This window comes from Cucurbita moschata, unplaced genomic scaffold (assembly GCF_002738365.1).
Source record: "Cucurbita moschata cultivar Rifu unplaced genomic scaffold, Cmos_1.0 Cmo_Scf00028, whole genome shotgun sequence".
In the NCBI taxonomy this organism is placed as follows: Eukaryota; Viridiplantae; Streptophyta; class Magnoliopsida; order Cucurbitales; family Cucurbitaceae; genus Cucurbita; species Cucurbita moschata.
The window spans coordinates 1,733,485-1,750,751 of NW_019268544.1; the positions used below are offsets into that span (position 1 = coordinate 1,733,485).

General features: G+C 36.2%; 2 protein-coding genes across 6 annotated transcripts in view; one reads left to right on the forward strand and one right to left on the reverse strand.

The window, feature by feature from the left end:
- LOC111463235 (histone-lysine N-methyltransferase SUVR5) overlaps positions 1-7,653 on the reverse strand; it is a 14,305-nt gene extending 6,652 nt beyond the window's left edge. The window contains exons 1-4 of the mRNA XM_023107099.1: positions 7,096-7,653; positions 5,079-5,381; positions 4,865-4,975; positions 3,461-3,571 (exon numbers count right to left, since the gene is read on the reverse strand). Of these exons, the coding sequence (XP_022962867.1) occupies positions 3,461-3,571; positions 4,865-4,975; positions 5,079-5,381; positions 7,096-7,590 (1,020 nt within the window). The 5' untranslated portion in view covers positions 7,591-7,653. The remainder of the gene's footprint in view (positions 1-3,460; positions 3,572-4,864; positions 4,976-5,078; positions 5,382-7,095) is intronic.
- Positions 7,654-11,079: 3,426 nt separating this feature from the next.
- Positions 11,080-16,099, forward strand: LOC111463123. Of its 5 annotated transcripts, XM_023106949.1 has the most exons (13): positions 11,080-11,532; positions 11,606-11,697; positions 12,777-12,855; positions 12,959-13,042; positions 13,128-13,247; positions 13,320-13,715; positions 13,850-14,048; positions 14,148-14,253; positions 14,639-14,738; positions 14,825-14,884; positions 14,965-15,051; positions 15,276-15,404; positions 15,502-16,099. In XM_023106949.1, exons 2-13 carry the CDS (start codon positions 11,621-11,623, stop codon positions 15,799-15,801), a joined length of 1,737 nt encoding a protein of 578 aa, XP_022962717.1. In that variant the 5' UTR covers positions 11,080-11,532; positions 11,606-11,620; the 3' UTR covers positions 15,802-16,099. The 5 variants fall into 5 exon arrangements, with proteins under 5 accessions (XP_022962717.1, XP_022962716.1, XP_022962712.1 ...); XM_023106948.1 differs by having other exon boundaries at positions 11,081-11,537; positions 11,633-11,697; positions 13,850-14,253; XM_023106944.1 differs by having other exon boundaries at positions 11,081-11,532; positions 13,850-14,253.
- The last annotated feature ends 1,168 nt before the right edge of the window (positions 16,100-17,267 follow it).

A 17,267-nucleotide genomic window follows, 5' to 3' on the forward strand; every position in this document is an offset into this window, starting at 1 on the left:
GGGGGGGGGGGGGGGGGGGGGGGGGTAGAAACAATTCTTGTGATTATTTGTATGGTGTGCTAAATATAGTATATAAATTTGTGGAAGTTCAGCTATAACATTCGATTCTTTTTTTTTTTTAACAAGAAACAAAAATTTTAGTTGAAAAGATGAAAAGAGACTGATGCCCAAAAGATACCAACTCCATGAAGCTTTTCTTTAAAAAAAAAATATTGTAGATTCTTTCTTTAACAAGATATGATCCTGTTAGATACATTTTATCTTGTATTCTTTAGATGATGAAAAAAAAAAAATGCCAAATGATAGTGTTGAATATTTATATTGCCTCAAAGGGGGTACAATGTGTGGTTGTACGTAATCTTTTTAGCCTTTGCTGATATTGGTAGCATATGAATATTGTCGATATATATTTTGAGGGTCAAATGCTGAGATTTAATGTATCATTAATTGATATATATATATATATATATATATGAATGCATAATTAATATGAAAATCATTGACATACGTAATTTAGTTAAAGATAATTGATAAATGAATGTATAATCAATATGAATATCTATGATGTACAAATTATTTGAGAGGCAAATGAGAATCAATATCAATGTTGTTCTACCAGTGTTAGAAATTACAGAGAAGGCAGTGGAGGTTCTTTTTGAAGATTGATTAGTAGACTTCAATTGTCTGACTGTAAGTCCAATTTGAAAAATCAAGATTGAATTTTGAAGAGTAGTTGTGTGTGATTTGGGGAATTTCAACTTTTAGATCTTCAGTTTTAGGGTGGTTGTGTAATCTAAAGGTTAAACGGTTAAAATATTATTGTTCTTATTTTATTGTTTTATGTGCAGGAGATTTTTGAAAGAAGTGAGATTAGGAGTAATATTGATTACCGTGGTAACTAATGAGGGTATGAACGGAAATTTCTCATTTCTCAGGGGGAAAAGGTTTGGACAGAGACTGGAAAGCAACTCAAAAAAGTTTAAACAAATTAACTTAACACACAAGGGAAACTGCAATGGCAGTCACTACACATAATTTTTTTCAGTATAGCGAAGTTGAAAACTCTCATGATTGAGAAGGGTGGCCACCTACCAGAACATCAAAATTTTACAAGTTTTTCAACTACCGAAACAAATGTTGTAAGGTTGGAAAGTTGGTTAAAATGCCCAACCTAGTCCAAGACACTCAGTGAATATTTTTCTAAGAAAATTGATAGCAAAATACTATGTGATTTAAGTGTAATAAATTGAGAATAAAACATTTAATAAAGCATCCACCTGCTGTTTCTTGGAGAAAACTTTTTTTTTTTTTTTTTTTTTTAAAGAATGTGCTTCAAACTTGTAGCCAAATATGACTGCTATATGTTTTTGACCATTTAAAAGCAAATTTGTTAGGGTTCAAGAATGTGTGGGTTACAAAGATAAATGTCCTGAAACTACAACTCATACTCATTTGGGCTTGGTAACAGTTGTCAAAATTTGAAATTTCTCTTTGTTACTGATTTAAGGCAATGGGACAGTGGAAAAATAAACGTGATTACAGGTTACAATCATCTAAAAGCGGCTCAAGAATGAGGCGGGACCATGGACTCTAAATAATTAGCCCAGAATCTACAATCTATGCATTTGGGTTGCAAACAAGTTGTCAAGGTTTGGAATTTCCTTTTTCCCAATCTATCCGTTACTTGTAGCAAAGGCAACTTGCTGTTTGTTTGGCAGGAACATAAAAGCAATATCTGATATCATGGAAACCAACAACTGCATTCCTTTGTGGATGATAGATGGTTAGAAGTTATGAGGTAGGCCAGACAACTTCAAACTTCAAAGATGTTAAATCAGTGGTTCAGCTAAACCAAGAATGGTTAATACTAATCTCAGCATTGGAGCTTGGGAAGGAGCTTACAATCTCATTTTGATTTGATTTTAAACATTAATGTTTTTCATGAAGGTAAAGGTGTCCTTGCTTCAATATTTGGAGAAAAATGATCATTGAGGATGAGAAAACACCATGTTTCTCGACCACTTCCTATATAGACACCTATTAGCAAGTAGCAACCAATGAAAGAGGGTAGAGACCGGCAGCCCTCAAATTAGTAGGTAAATGAAGGAAAGAGAAAAGCACCTCTGCCATTACACTTCCAGCATTACAAGAAGAAATAGGAGAGATACTTGACCAAGTAACTGTTCTAGGGATGTCCAACGAGTCGTGACTACATGGAAAAGTTATGCAGAATTTAAGAATTAAGGCTCCATGCACTAAGCTACGTGCACCGTTCTCGCAGTGTAGGCACGGCACCATGTGATGGCAGTGTGCATGGAGATGCACACATGCAAAGGTGCAGCTCAAACCATGAAGCAGAAGGTAACATGCAAGCAAGATAATGTTGAACACATAGGCGAGAAGCAAACAGCAAGCATGTGATAGGCAAATGAACTGGCAAATCTGTGAGATATGAAATTTAAGTTGAATCTACGTATGGTTTAAATGGATAAGACAAGTGAGGGAAATCTTTGAAGCCAAATCTAAGGATATCTTATCCAAGGTGGAGATAAGGTAGTTGTGTGGATCAAGGAAGGTGCCAACAAAAAAGATTCATTTGTAATGAACTCCCAATGAATCTAGGACATTTGAACAAGCATGCGGTTGTAAAGAATCAAGGATAATCCAAATCATGAAGAATACGCAAGAACATGGATTCTTGAAGGCCAAAGCCAAGAGATAGGGAACCCATATTAAGGAAGTTAGATTTAAATTCCAAACCCTAAATGGACAGAGTCTCTTGATGTCAAGAACTTATCAAACTTTAAGGTAGTTAATTTAAACTAGTCTAAGGGTGAAGTTTCCATTTAAAGAGATCCAAACCATTTTGTAGGCAAGGAAGAGGAAAGTGAGTACTAAAGAGAGAGAACTTTTTCCAGAAGTTTACAAGGAGGCTTGTTCCTTTGATAATTTTAAAAAAGGATGTAAAATGTTTCTGTAAAGTGTCTTGCACAGATAAAGCAAAAATGCATAGGGTGAGCTCTCTCTTCGTCGTTTTTATTCTATATCCATCCCACTTAGGTTACACTATTTCATTATTTTCTCTTTCATCAAGTGAAAGAAAAACTGGATGGTCTTTCTTTCCCTCGAGGGAGAAAAGAACAGGAAGGAAAAGAGGACATGCTCATCGTTGCATTTTCCCATCAAAATAAAAAGGACATGCTCTCCAACCACTATAGATTTGCTACCCTCCTATCCAATCGGAGAAGCCTTCGTAACTATCCTAATGTGGTCTTCCTCTTTTTCAGTGATTTGATACCATCAATGAAATTATTTCTCATCTAAAAAAAAGGACAGGTTCATCACTGAAATTTTCCCCCCTTTCTACCACTTCATTTTTCCTCTCGTTCTCCATCAAAACATGTGCGAGACAGGCAGAGATATGGGGAAAAAAGAACAAGGTACTCGGGTAAGGCATTACCTCCTTGAGCATTTCAATAACTTCTGCAGTTTGAGCATTTTGACATCGCTGTACCCAAGAATGCAAAGAATTTTGAAGCCAATCTGGATTTACGAAGCATTGCAGGATCATCTGCAAAGGGGCAAACATTAGTTTATCACCATCCTTAGTTGAGAGCTAGGAGTTGAACCCTAGAGTACAAACATTGTGGAAAGAAGGCACAGGAAATTGTGCAATTGGGCCAGGAAAAAAAAAAAAAAAAAAAAAGCAAAACCTAGAATAAACATGAGATGACACACAGAAAATTGTGGAATTGAGCCAGAAAAAAGCCTAGAATCATAATTCAAAATGTAAGGATCCTTTCGGAATCTAATCCATTTTCATTTTCATATTTTTTAATACAAAGATGTTATAAATATATTGAGTTTACGTTTGAGAATTATTTGAAAAATAGTAATAAAGTTGTGTCAATTTCATAAAACATTCTTCTCATGTTTTCAAAATTATGCATCACAAAATGAGGTTTTCTGAAAAATGAAGCTTCATGTTTGAAACACTGACAAAACCTAGAATAAACATAGACCTTTCTATTTATTATGGTAATGGAAAAAAAATCAATTTTATAGTTTTAAAACATTGGATCCTACCAAACAAATACCTTTTTTATGTTTCCAAAATTCAACACCCAATTTTCCAGTTATTAATTTATGCTACTAAATGCATTTTCAAATTCAAGGAAAAACGATAAATAAAAGTTCTTTCTTTTTTCCCCCCTATTGTAGCTTTCAAAAGTACATACATACTATTAAAAAAATGTTACAAATCAAGAACTATAATGGACCTAAATGTCCAACATGCATTGCAAAGGTCATGTATGCCTGAGTCATAAATGTTGTGCAAAATAAGAAGCATACCTTTTCAGATTCAAACCAAATGTGTGAATGAGGCCCAAAACAGAAAACCCCAACCAATTGGAACAAAATCAATTCAGTTTAAACCAGTTTGTACAAAAAGAAAAAATTATGCAGTTTGCACATATGGCAAATTGAATAGCCCTGTTTGATTTTCGATCTTAAAAAACCCAAATCAAAGAGAACTGTAAGCATTCTAATTATTTTTCCATGTCATTGCTAACACTTGTCAGCCACATCAAATTATTAAATGGAAATATATGGCTCTCCTAGTCTCCTTGATCTTTCCTGGAAATAATCTATGCTAGCCTTTAGTATTTGTATCATAATAAATGGATGCCACAAAAAAAAGGTATTTAAGGGCCAGATATAGTGGTGCATCTAAATCAGATTCAATCGAAAAAGCACTTGGTATAAACTCCAGATCACCAAAAACATGAAATAAGAATCCACGAAAACAAAATAAATTTTTGTTATTTGATCTCATATACCATCAAGAAGAATAGAAGTTTACATTCTGCAGCTTCAGAAGCATTCTACCAAGATCAGAATAACCATTGCAGCGTGAAGCTTCTATGGCAAATTCCTTCCAATTCATTACATCACGTGCACTCTCAATCAGAGCCTGCATCCATTAAATTGAACACATCTTAAAAATGAATAAAGCAGGATAATAACAACTCATTACAATGATAAACAGACTACAGAAGTGTGGACCATTTACAAACCTCGAGGTGAAATTGGTCTATGATATTCAGCATGCCAACAGCAAGTTTTTTCATTATAAATCTCCTTGCAACTTTTACATCTTCAACCAATTTTAAACCAGCTTTGTGACTCTTGTATGCAATAGGCTGAGGAAATTCTTCAATAGAACGAACAAGCAATGCATCTGCCCACGAATAGTTCCTTGTGTGTGGAAAAAAAACCACAAAATACTTCTTCCTTTCATGTGTGGGTTTGGCTTTTAAAGTAGATAATGGCCAGTCAGCCCTTGCACATCTAATTCCAGCCTGCCACTTCCCTCGCCACTATACTTGGAAAAAAATTCAAAATGAAAATAAACTCAAACCATAATACATTAGTTGATACAATACAACAGAAGGCTTTTTAATGAACAGAACAAAACAGACGAAAGTACTGATATTTTCAATATAATTGTATCGGCAACATTAACCCACAGTGAACAGGAATGAAGGATCAAACTCAATGAGATAATCTATAAAGTGAAGGAATCTCTGGGATGGTTGGGTGTTGTTCAGAAAGAAAATAGGCTGTTGTTATTTAAAAAAAAAAAGGTTTTATTTTCTTAGAGCAAGAAAATTGTAATAGCCTAAGCCCATGGCTAGTAAATATTGTCCGCTTTGGCTCGTTACGTATCACTATCAGCCTCACAATTTTAAAACGCGTTTACTAGAGAGAGGTTTCCACACCCTTATAAGGAATGCTTCGTTTCCCTCTCCAATGGACGTGGGATCTCAAAATCCACCCCCTTGGGGGCCCAGCGTCCTTGCTAGCACACCGCTCAGTGTCTGGCTCTAATACCATTTGTAACAAGTCAAGCCCACCGCTAGCAGATATTGTCTGCTTTAGTTCGTTACGTATCACTGTCAGTCTCACGATTTTAAAACGCATTTACTAGGGAGAGGTTTCCACACCCTTATAAGGAATGTTTCATTCCCCTCTCCACCGATGTGGGATCTCACAAAAATAGTGAATATATTTGAGTAACTATTTTTTAAAAGTTGTTTTCTGGTTTCAGTTAAGTTTGTAAAAACGAATGACCTATTTTTTAAACAACTGAAGTTATCCTGTTGTCCTCCCTCCCAAAATCAAGCTTGTAAAATGTGATATAGAGTATAGATCCTTTCCCTCACCTCTCATTACAGTCCTATGTCCTTTACATTGATGAAAAAATGTGACAAGCCAGTAGTATTATTAAATAAAAAATGGGCTCCCGCTTCTAAGTCCAATGACAGCGTGACTTAACCTAACTCACACGGGAATTCCACCAACTCCAACAATGTATTTTATCCTATGCCTCTTTAGGCTCCTCATAACCAGTTGTAGTTATTTGTTCCATGAATTCCTTTCTAGAAAATAATACAGGAGCACCCTGGAAATCATCAGAATAAGCATTCAAAAAAATCCAATCAGACGACCAATCAGCGCCAACGGTCTGATAGATTTAAAAAGATCAAGAGAATACATCATAATGCATCAAAACACAAAGGGTGAGCAGGACAGGAAGACTTTAAAATCTGTAGCTGCAAAAATTTCTAGAGCCTAGAGGTCAATTGAACATGTCGACCACAAACAGGAAGGTGGTCCCTCTTATTCCAAGTCCATCCGTACTAATCCAAGATACTCGAACGGCAGTCAGGAACTAGCCCTTACTTAAACTTCAAAAGAAGCCTATGACTAGCAATCATCATTATGTAAGCATGTAATACTGATTAAAATTATATTTGATGTCAAGACTCATGCAAGAACCAAGCAAATTGAAGTAATTAGAGTACATATGACAGAATTATAATGACTATACTATTTGGACAGCAGAGCACAGAGGACAACTGCAGGAACACTATAAGTTTGCTGAATTAACAACTCAAGAATGAAAATTAAAAAATTGGGACTAAGCATACATGCATACTGGATAACCCCCCCCAAAAAAAACATACATACAAAAAGAGATTAGAAGTAAAGGAAGAAATTGAGAACTTGGATATTAGGGTAGGCAGATACCTTCACCCAAAGCGCCACAGATTCATCCCCTTCCAACCACATTGGCTCTGGCCCCGAAACAGACAACTCCTCAGCTTTGCTGCTGCTAGGCAATTCGTCGTCAATGGTATCCACAACTATACGAGAGTTTTCAGATGCTAAACACGATTCCGTGGAGTAATTATCGGTGTTGGCATCATCAAATTCGGAGTCGGGGGAACCAGAAGATGCTTTTTGGGCATCCATCTGATAGTTAGAATATGAATCCGAACTAGAGTGACCAGAAGCAGGCAAATATTGAGGAACCCCTTGAACATCACATTTGCTGTTAATTTGTGCGGCCTCAACATTCACGGATGAGTCATTGAGTCCACCATTTGCCATCCGCGCTGGTTGTTGTTGAGGATCGACGCAGTTGTTTGATTGTCCGTCATGAAACGAAGCAGTTCCAGAAATCTGAGCAGAATCAGAGTCATCCCTAACATGCTGAACATCGGACAAAGGAACCACTTCCATTATCGTAACTTAAAACTCCTAATTACAATTATCTTTACTCCTTTTTGTTCATTTCTCCCCAAATACAACTCATTTCAATAACTCAATTTTCTCAACAACATAATATCTGTAATTTCTGATTTCCTCTTTTACCCCTCCTTTCTTTCTTTAAAATATTCCTTTCCAATTTTAACTATAAAAAAATTAATGATTCTTTTATAAAAAATAATAAGCTTAGTAAATCCTTCGCTTTAATTTAAATTTTACATTTCATACTTTTGTTTATTTAGTTATTTATTTTTTTAATTATAAAAAATAAAAGAAAACAGGTTTTTCCTGAATTTCATGATAATTAAGAAAACAATTCAACTCTCCACCGTCTAAATATCTCTTTTTTTTTCACATAAATTCGACTTATCTTATGAAAGACGCCAATTGAACCCCTCCAATAATGTAACTGTTCAAGCTCGCTGCTAATAGATATTGTCTTATGTACCGTCATTAGTTTTGCGATTTAAAAAGGCATATGTTGGGAGAGGTTTCTACACCGTTTCTTCTCCAATCGATGTGGGATCTCACAAATAATGTAATCGTTGCAAGAGGATTCATTGATTAAGCAACACAATCAAAACCGAAAATTAAGAAAAAAAATGGTTGACAACAATTTTGGAGTGGATCGAATGCTCTAACAAAAATGCTCAATAATACAAATATAATAATAATAATGATAATAATGGTGGGAAAGAGTCAATTTTGGTAATGGTTAGTCACTTGTTGACTAAGAATATGCATTATTTAGATGAATACAAAATAAAATGCATGAGAAACTAGATACTTAATTAATGGTATCGAGGACTCCAATGTCAAGATTGCATAATTTACCTACCAAAAAAACACGAGTTGGGATAGAAGAAACATAGAAATATGTTGACACGAACTATATGACTAACTTTTTTCAATGTGCATATGCAATTATATGCTAACTTTTTTGTGATCAAAGTTAACCATTAACCTATTGAGCTACATTGATTTCTGGGTCGCACATTGGTTGTATGGAGGAGGAGTGGAAGCAATGGATCGAGCATATGGATTCAATTTCTTCTCGTTCTGGAGATCATCTCTCCTAGTCTTGATCTAATTGGTTCTCTCGGGATGGTCTCAAGATGGAAACGGGAGTGGTGAGCTCGAGCCCATTATAATATTTTATCATATGCGTGATGACTCTCTCTCTCGAGAAGTGAGGAAAACAAAGGACAGCTCATTTGCCAAACTTCAATTAAAGCATACACTCCTTTTTTGACAAACTTACCATAAGATTCAACCACTTTGTCTGTGGCTCCTACCTGTTCTTTGTTGTGGGAACTCTTTATGCCAAACTTCAACATAGTTTAACCTAACTTTTTGAAGTTGATAAGAGTTGAATACTAAAACAAAACCTAATGGCATTAAACTTTAAGGTCTAACGTTAAATTACCAAAAATGATAATGAAACAAAGCATTTTTTTGTGAGAAAAACATAAGCTGTTGGAAGGTATTTTGAAGTTTCACCCAGTTTTTAGTGGGAGGAAGAGATGCCTTTTGGTGGATATGATTGGCATAGACTTGATTGTCCAATTGCATTTGGAAAGTTTTCAACTTTTCTTTAATATTATATCATATATGTTGAGACTCTATATCCACCTTTCTTTTTTCCCTTTTCTCGTTCATTACTCCATCATTGTTACGTACGAACTTATCTCGAGACGGTAGGAGATTCATCCTACTATGAAGATATATATTACGATTCTAGCTTTGCTTGACACTATTACAGTGTGAGTATTTTCTTATAGGTCTACTCGATGTTTTGACGCACCATTGAGTCAAGAGACTACGTGGACCTATGTAACAACTCAAATCCACCACTAATAGATATTGTTATTTTGAGTTTTCCGATAACAACTCAAGCCCACCGTTAGTACATATTCTCCCTTTTGAGTTTCCCTTCCGTGCTTCCCCTCAAGGTTTTAAAACGCACAATTGAGTTAATATTATTTTCTTTTCTCTTTCAGGCTTTCCCTCAAGGTGGATTTGTGTAACTCAAGCCCACCACGAGTGAATATTGCCCTCTTTAGATTTTCAGTCTCATGCTTCTTCTCAAGGTTTTATAATAAATGCACAATTTAGTCAATAGCTTATGTGGACCTGTCTAATAGTTCAGGCCGAGCGCTAGCAGATATTGTACTTTTTGGACTTCACCTTAATTTTAAAATGCATTTGTTAATGAGAGGTTTTCAAACCTTGTAAGAAAGACTTTATAATCGCAGAAATTCAATGTACACCAATAATGTACTTTGCACCGTTGATTGGTTGGTTGATAAAAAAAAAAAAGTAAAAAGAAAAAAAGAAATGGGCACTTGGACAAAAAGTATATGTGAATTGAAAGAGTAAATTAGCCTCTTTTTTTCATATGGAAGGAGTTCATCACGTGGACTTGGAGTAAGAACACTACAAAACTAACCATTTTGTCAGATTCTAATATAAATTATGAACAATTAACCAATCAGAGTGATACCCATTTGAGGCCACAACCCAATTCCCCAGATTTTGACTTTCTTCTCAACATTAAAAACAGCAATGCAGATCAGATTCCTACTCTCCTTTGCTATCTCTTGCCTGTTCATACACATACACTCTCTCAAAGAAAGAACAAAGGGAAAAAAAAGAAAAAAAGTGTTCCTTTTAGCTAAGCAAGTGAATATGACGACAAAAAGAGAGACCTCACCAGCTTAATCCACGCACAAGCCCTTCCTTTTCTTGTCTGCATCGATATCAGAGAAGGTCAATTCCCAGAAATCTCATTGTTTTTAACCAAAAAGAAAAAAGAAAAGAAGAAAAGAAGAAATCTTTCTCTTTCTTCTTTAATTAATACTTGAGGATTCTGTGACAAAAGTTAGTTTCTTGGATGCTGAAAGACAATGTGGGTATCTCCAAATTTTTCTAAAACTAAAGGGCATTTAAACAAATAGGAACCCCACAAATCCCCCTTTCATTCCTTTTGAGGTCACCCCCTACTTTTCTTTTACCTCAAACCTTCTGTTTGTTTGCTAGTTTTCACATTCCAAATCACCCACAACAAAAAAGTTCGTTTTTTTCTTTGTAGATTCAAAAGGGTGTGCACAAATTCCAGCCTCTGCCCAATAATGGATATCAAAATTTCACCAATGGTGTACTTCGAATTCAGAAAATGATATCCACCCATGTGACCAGTACCATGTTTTGGGCTTTGTTTTGAAGAGGAAACCAAAACAAATGTAAGAAAATAGGACAAGGTAGGAGAGAGCGGTCACCAACTCCCACTGACTTGCCAACAAGAGAAAAGAATGTGGAATTTGGGGCTAATGGGGGATCCTAAAAATGGAAAAAAAATTGGAATTATTGATATTTGTTTGTCATTTTAGTGTATTTTATTTTGCCTCTAATCAGTGAAGTAGCTAAGCGTTTTACTCGCCTTCGGTTTGCGGGTCATGAAAAGTTGTCCACTTTCACAACACTTTGACATTTAAGGGGTCTACTAAGCATGAATGTTTTTGTTATCTTTCTTTTTCTTCTTCAACTAAAGCTCTCTTCCTCACAGCTTGCTTTCTTCCCTTTTAATGCAAAAGCCCTTCGTTTACCAAAAGCCATACAAGATTTTTCAGAGAGTGAATCACTTTCTTTGTGAAGCTCATTGGTCATAAAGCTTCTTTTTTATAGCTACATTTGTGGGTTTTATGCAACCCCATTTCAGCTCTGTTGCCTTTTGTTCAAACGCTCGTGTTGTGAAGTGCCGTATCATCATCGCTTTCTGGCTCTGTTCGTCTGAATAATGGCGAATGAAGGAAGCTTTGGAGTTTAGTTTTAATACCCATTTGGTGTTCGACTATTTTTCTGATATCATTTCTTCTTCAGCTCCCTAACTCTGTGATATCAACTTGTTTGTTTATGGTATGGTAATGTCCTTTACAAGCCTCCTTCTTTTGCTGATTCTTTTTTCCCCTAACTAATGGTTTACTGATAGTGTTGATACTCAGAGATGCTGTTTCAGGAGACTGACGGCGGTGCAAAAATGCTACAAAACAGACAGATTCCATTACACAAGCATTCCAAGAGGTTAGCTTCTGATGCTTTGTTTTGTTATTTAGCAATGATTGTTCATTCTGTTCTGAACACTTGATGTGAACTTGGACTGGAAAGCTTCTTAGTTGGTTGAATAGTGAAGGAGTTTGACAATTGGTTCCTGTCGGCTTACCAAACTTTGAAATCAGATGTCTAAAGACATAGATCTTGGTTTTCTGCTCCAAGAGCTTAATAACTTCTTCTTTCTTATTGTCTTTCAAGCATCATTTTTCTGAGATTAGTAATGAGGTTGGGTTTGGAACCTTTTGACAATTAGCTCCTCCTTTTCTTCTGCTTCTTCAGATCTGTAATATTTTTACTGTTTCAGTCTCTTTACTTTTGCTATCCTTGTGAGAGAATAGAGAAAATGGGAGTGTTAAATAACTGTGTCACTTTGAGTTTTGGGGAATTATGAGCTACCTAGAGAATGTAGAAGGGAAGTTAATGGTCTGATCCCACATCGGTTGGGGAGGAGAACGAAGCATTCTGTATAAAGGTGTGGAAACCTCTCCCAAAGCATTTTTTTATAAGGGTGTGAAAAACCTCTCCCTAGCAGATACATTTTAAATCTTGAGGGAAAGCTCGAAAGGGAAAGTCCGAAGAGGACAATAACGGCTAGCGGTGGACTTGGACACTGGATGATGTGTCAGTGAGGAGGTGAGGAGGCTAAACCCTGAAGGGGGTAGACACCAGGCAGTGTGCCAACGAGGACGCTGAGTCTCGAAGGGGAGTGGATTGTGAGATCCCACATCGGTTGGAGTGGGAAACAAAGCATTCTTTGTAAGGGTGTGGAAACCTCTCCCTAGCATACGCGTTTTAAAAACCTTGAGGGGAAGCTTGAAAGGGAAAGCTCAAAGAGGATAATATCTGCTAACGGTGGGCTTGGGTTGTTACATCATTATAGATAGATTTCGGGATAGTGCGGTTTTTGTAGCCCTTGCTCGGTGTAAATTATCGAATCTTGCCTCGGTCGAGGATCTTATATGAAATGTTAACAAATGGAACTAACAAGCCAAGGTATTATCTTCTCCATTTCTGCATTTTAATTCTTCTTTGCTCTGTTTACAATGCAGCTTTCTAGACATGGTCAAGGATACTAACAAGGAAGAACACTTGGATAACTCCTTTGAAGCTTCAAATCGTGTGAAGCTGGTAAGATAACTTACATTTATTATTTGGGCCAAAAGACAGCTTATGGAGACAATGAATCTAGCATATTTTAAGGTTGTTTTTTTATGGTTTGATCTGATCCTAGGACACGAGTTCGTTCAAGGAATCCATGAACACAGAGAAGAAAAGCTTCCCAAAAACAAACATACACTCTTCTCTTAAGCAAGAGGTACAAAGAATCATTGACCTTCTAAGTCTCAACAAGGCTAAGTCCTTAAATGATAACCATTCTTCTATTAAACTATGCAATGCAGATTCTTCAGCTTGAGAAGAGACTGCAAGACCAGTTCAAGGTCCGCACATCACTAGAAAAAGCATTAGGATATAAGCCATCTTGTCAGGACAACACGAGCAGCGACACTGAAGTAGCCAAGGTAACTCGACGTTTTCGGTCTGTTATAATCTACATTATAGCTACCTATTAAAAGCTGCTTTGATGACTACAGCCAGCCACTGAATTGATCAAAGAGATCACTGTATTGGAGCTAGAAGTTTCACATTTAGAACAGTATCTTCTGTCGTTGTATCGAAAAGCATTTGATGGACAAATAGCTTCTACATCTCCTATGAACTCCCCAAAATCCAAGTATATGATGAATTGCATACCTGACATAACGTCGAAAAAGGAAGATAAAGCCGTTCAGTCTGGCTACGATTCTTTTGGAAATCCCGTGAAGGAATACAGCGGAATTCGTGAAAACAAGCTGTTGGACTCCCGCGTTCGTCGTTGTCAGTCGTCGTTGTCACATTATTCAGTTAGCTCAAAGAGAACTTATCTCCCAGATGATTCTTTGTGTCAAGCTGTACGTCCTTGTCTATCCCAACCAATGTCCATGATAGAGGTAGCTGTCTTCTGTTTCATTAAACTTGTTCTTATGCAAACTTTACTAGACATAATAGTGCAATATCAAAGAACTTGCTCTATGGGCCATAATAGATATCTATTCTTCTTTGTTTATGGTTCCTTTTTCTGCAGTTTGCTCGGAATGCTTCATCCAATTTAACCAGTCTAGCAGACTACCTTGGTACTCAAATACTAGACCATATTCCCGAGAGTGCGAATCGACTTTCGGAAGATATGATCAAGTGCATATCAGCCATATATTGCAAACTTTCAGATCCTCCTTTATCACATCATGGTTTATCCTCCCCCGTCTCGTCGTCTTCGCCAATCAGTGCGTTCTCTCCACAAGATCAATTTGATATGTTGAGTCCTGGATTCAGAAACAATTCATCTTTTGATATGATGTTGGATAATCCTTTTCACGTCGAAGGTCTTAAAGAGTTTAGCGGCCCGTACAGCACAATGGTTGAAGTGCCATCGATTTATAGGGATAGTCAGAAGTTGATCGAAGTCGAGCACTTGTTACAAGATTTCAGGTAAGCAACGTGTGGATGTTCATAGTCATATTGCTAGAAGATTTTGTTTGATGGAACGTGATTATGTAACAGTCCAAGTCTACCGCTTGCAGATATTGTTCTTTTTAGGCTTTCCCTCAAGATTTTAAAACACCTCTACTATGAGCTGTTACAAATGATATCAGAGCCGGACACCACATCGGTTGGAGAGGGGAACGAAACATTCCTTATAAGGGTGTGGAAACCTTTCCCTAGGAGACGCGTTTTAAAACCTTGAGAGGAAGCCCTGGAAGGGAAAGCCCAAAGAAGACAGTATCTGCTAGCTATGGGTTTGGGCGGTTACCGATTGACTGATTGCTTCTTATTCGTTTTATATTTACCGGTTATACTTATATGTGGTCGTTAGGTCGCTTATATCCAAGTTAGAAGAAGTCGATCCGAGGAAGTTGAATCATGAGGAAAAGCTAGCATTCTGGATAAACGTACACAATTCACTGATGATGCACGTAAAGAGTTTTCATAACTTGAACTTCCTGTCCTTTTAGTTCTTCAAAGACAATCACACTATAATATCTGTTTTGTTTTCTGAAAGGCATACTTGGCTTATGGTATACCACACAACAATATGAAGAAGGTTTTCATTCTCTTGAAGGTAAACACGAGTCCCGATGATCCGTTATGATTTGTAAATGCTATATGATTATCGTGTTCTTACTTTCGTCCTCCATTCAGGCTGCATATAACATAGGAGGTCAAACCATCAGCGTCGACACCATACAAAGTTCAATACTTGGATGCCGAGTGCCTCGGCCTGGACAGGTACACACTATAGACAAAAGTATAAGCAATGTCACTCACAAAGTGTAAATGGCTTCTTAGTTTGTACGATCATGTGAGATCCCACATCGGTTAAGGGTGTGGAAACTCTCCCTAGTAGACGCGTTTTAAAACTGTGAGGCTAACGGTGATATGTAACGGGCCAAAACAGACAATATCTACTAGCGGGAAGTCAACATTAAGATATAACTTTCTTCTGTTTGCAGTGGCTCTCTCTTCTTATTCCCTCGAAGTCAAAGTTCAAAAACGGAGATAAACGACAAGCGTACAAAATCGACCGGTCGGAACCCCTTTTACATTTTGCACTTTGCACAGGCTGCCATTCTGATCCTGCGGTACTTGAAACAACATTAGTGAAACTACATGTGTACTTGTCCTAAAGGTTTGACACTTTGTGCTATGTTCTAATATACTAACTTTCCCATCTTCCAGGTTCGTGTATACACTCCCAAAAGAGTCCTGCAGGAGCTGGAAACAGCAAAAGAAGAATACATACGAGCCACATTCGGCATACGCAAGGACAAAAAAGTCATTTTACCAAAGATGATCGAGTCATTTGCAAAAGAATCAAGATTGTGCACGGCTGGTACGATGGAAATGATTCAGAAGTCATTGCCTGAATCACTTAGGAAGAGTGTTACGAAATGTCAAAACGGGAAATCTCGCAAGAACATCGAATGGATACCGCACAACTTCGGTTTTCGATATCTGATATGTAGAGAAATGAAGTGATATCTCTGATGAACATAGCTGCTGCTTACATGTTGTTGATGATGAACTGAAATCCTTGAAGAGGGTTACATATTTTCTTCCTTCTGTACATAGCATTATACCATCTAGGATTTTAAATTTTTTGTTGTAAATAAGTTTGACTTTTGAAGATCAGTTCATTAGTATAGAAGTTGTTCTATCCCACTAGATCTATAAAAATTCCAACATTGTCCCATAGTTCAGGTACTTTGGTCGGTTTTTTTGTTTTATGGCTTGTTTTGTCTGGTTCAATAAATATGGCTTGTCATAGTGATTTATACTGTACTAGAAGCTTTTGAACTTAAGACATTTTGACAAGGATTGCGGTGTTACAAGATTTAATTTTTTCATCTACCAAAATGGATAGACTCATTTTAACCTCTATTTCATATGTTACAAGTTGACTGGAGTGAAGATAGACCAGTCTATCAAATGTTACTTTCAAAGTTCCAAAGTCAACATTTGATAGACTGAAGTGGAACATGAGACTATCATAAATAACACTTAATCGATAATTTCTTTTAAGATTTTATTTATTATTTTAATTTCATAACGGGTTGCCCCATATTGCCATCATTTTTGTCCTTTCGAGAATTTTCAAGCAATTCTTACGATAGAATGCATTCAAGTAATTCAATCAAAAACTTCGATCAAATTCGATCGTAGAGTAACTCAAATTTAGAACTTTGTTCTAAATCTTACTTTTGAATTTATTTTTTATTATTATTATTATTTTTTATCCTTAAGGTAATCTAATTCTAGTATTTTATTTGTTGGTTGATCCGAATTTTATATAAAAAGATATTACCAACAAGAGTCAAATGTGTATAGGCATTTTTTGAATTAGGCTATTAAAATTTAGTCATTTACCAGTTTGACCCGACCCAATTCCTCCCTGTACTTGCAAATCAAAACCCGTTTTCTCTCTATATTGGGCCTATGGTCCTCATGAAACCCAATTTAAGTCAATAATGGGCCTTGAAAACATCTAAGTTCGAGGGCCCATTATCCCATTAACATTTCAATTTTATAGCCTAATAAGTCTGTAAATTTAAAAAGATTTGTTAGATATAAAAATTTTAAAAAAATCATGAATTTATTATATAATTTTGAATTTTCAACATTAATTAAATATAAAATTGAAAGTTTGTTTTTAATTACTCAAAAGTCATGAAAGCATCCAAAACAGTTAGAAAAAAGAAAAAAGAAAAAAAAAAAAAAAGTGGACACAAAAGGACATACATGTCAGCCATGATACAGAGGGATATGGAGAAAAATAAAAGGGTACAAACGGCATCTGCATAAATATTCTCGTTTGGCTTCAATGATAACGTAAGATTCTCATTGGATAAGGATATTCATCCTTTCCTTGAGACTGAAATAACCTTCAAATAATAAATGAAACGTGTTATTAAGGTAAAGTGTTGACTTCCAAATTTTATTTTATT

Coding starts and splice junctions, on each gene's coding strand:
- LOC111463123 (XM_023106944.1), top strand. CDS start 11,621: ATGCTGTTTCAGGAGACTGACGGCGGTGCAAAAATGCTACAAAACAGA. Junction 13,248..13,319: donor GCGACACTGAAGTAGCCAAG/GTAACTCGACGT, acceptor TGATGACTACAG/CCAGCCACTGAATTGATCAA. Junction 15,405..15,501: donor GCTGCCATTCTGATCCTGCG/GTACTTGAAACA, acceptor CCCATCTTCCAG/GTTCGTGTATACACTCCCAA.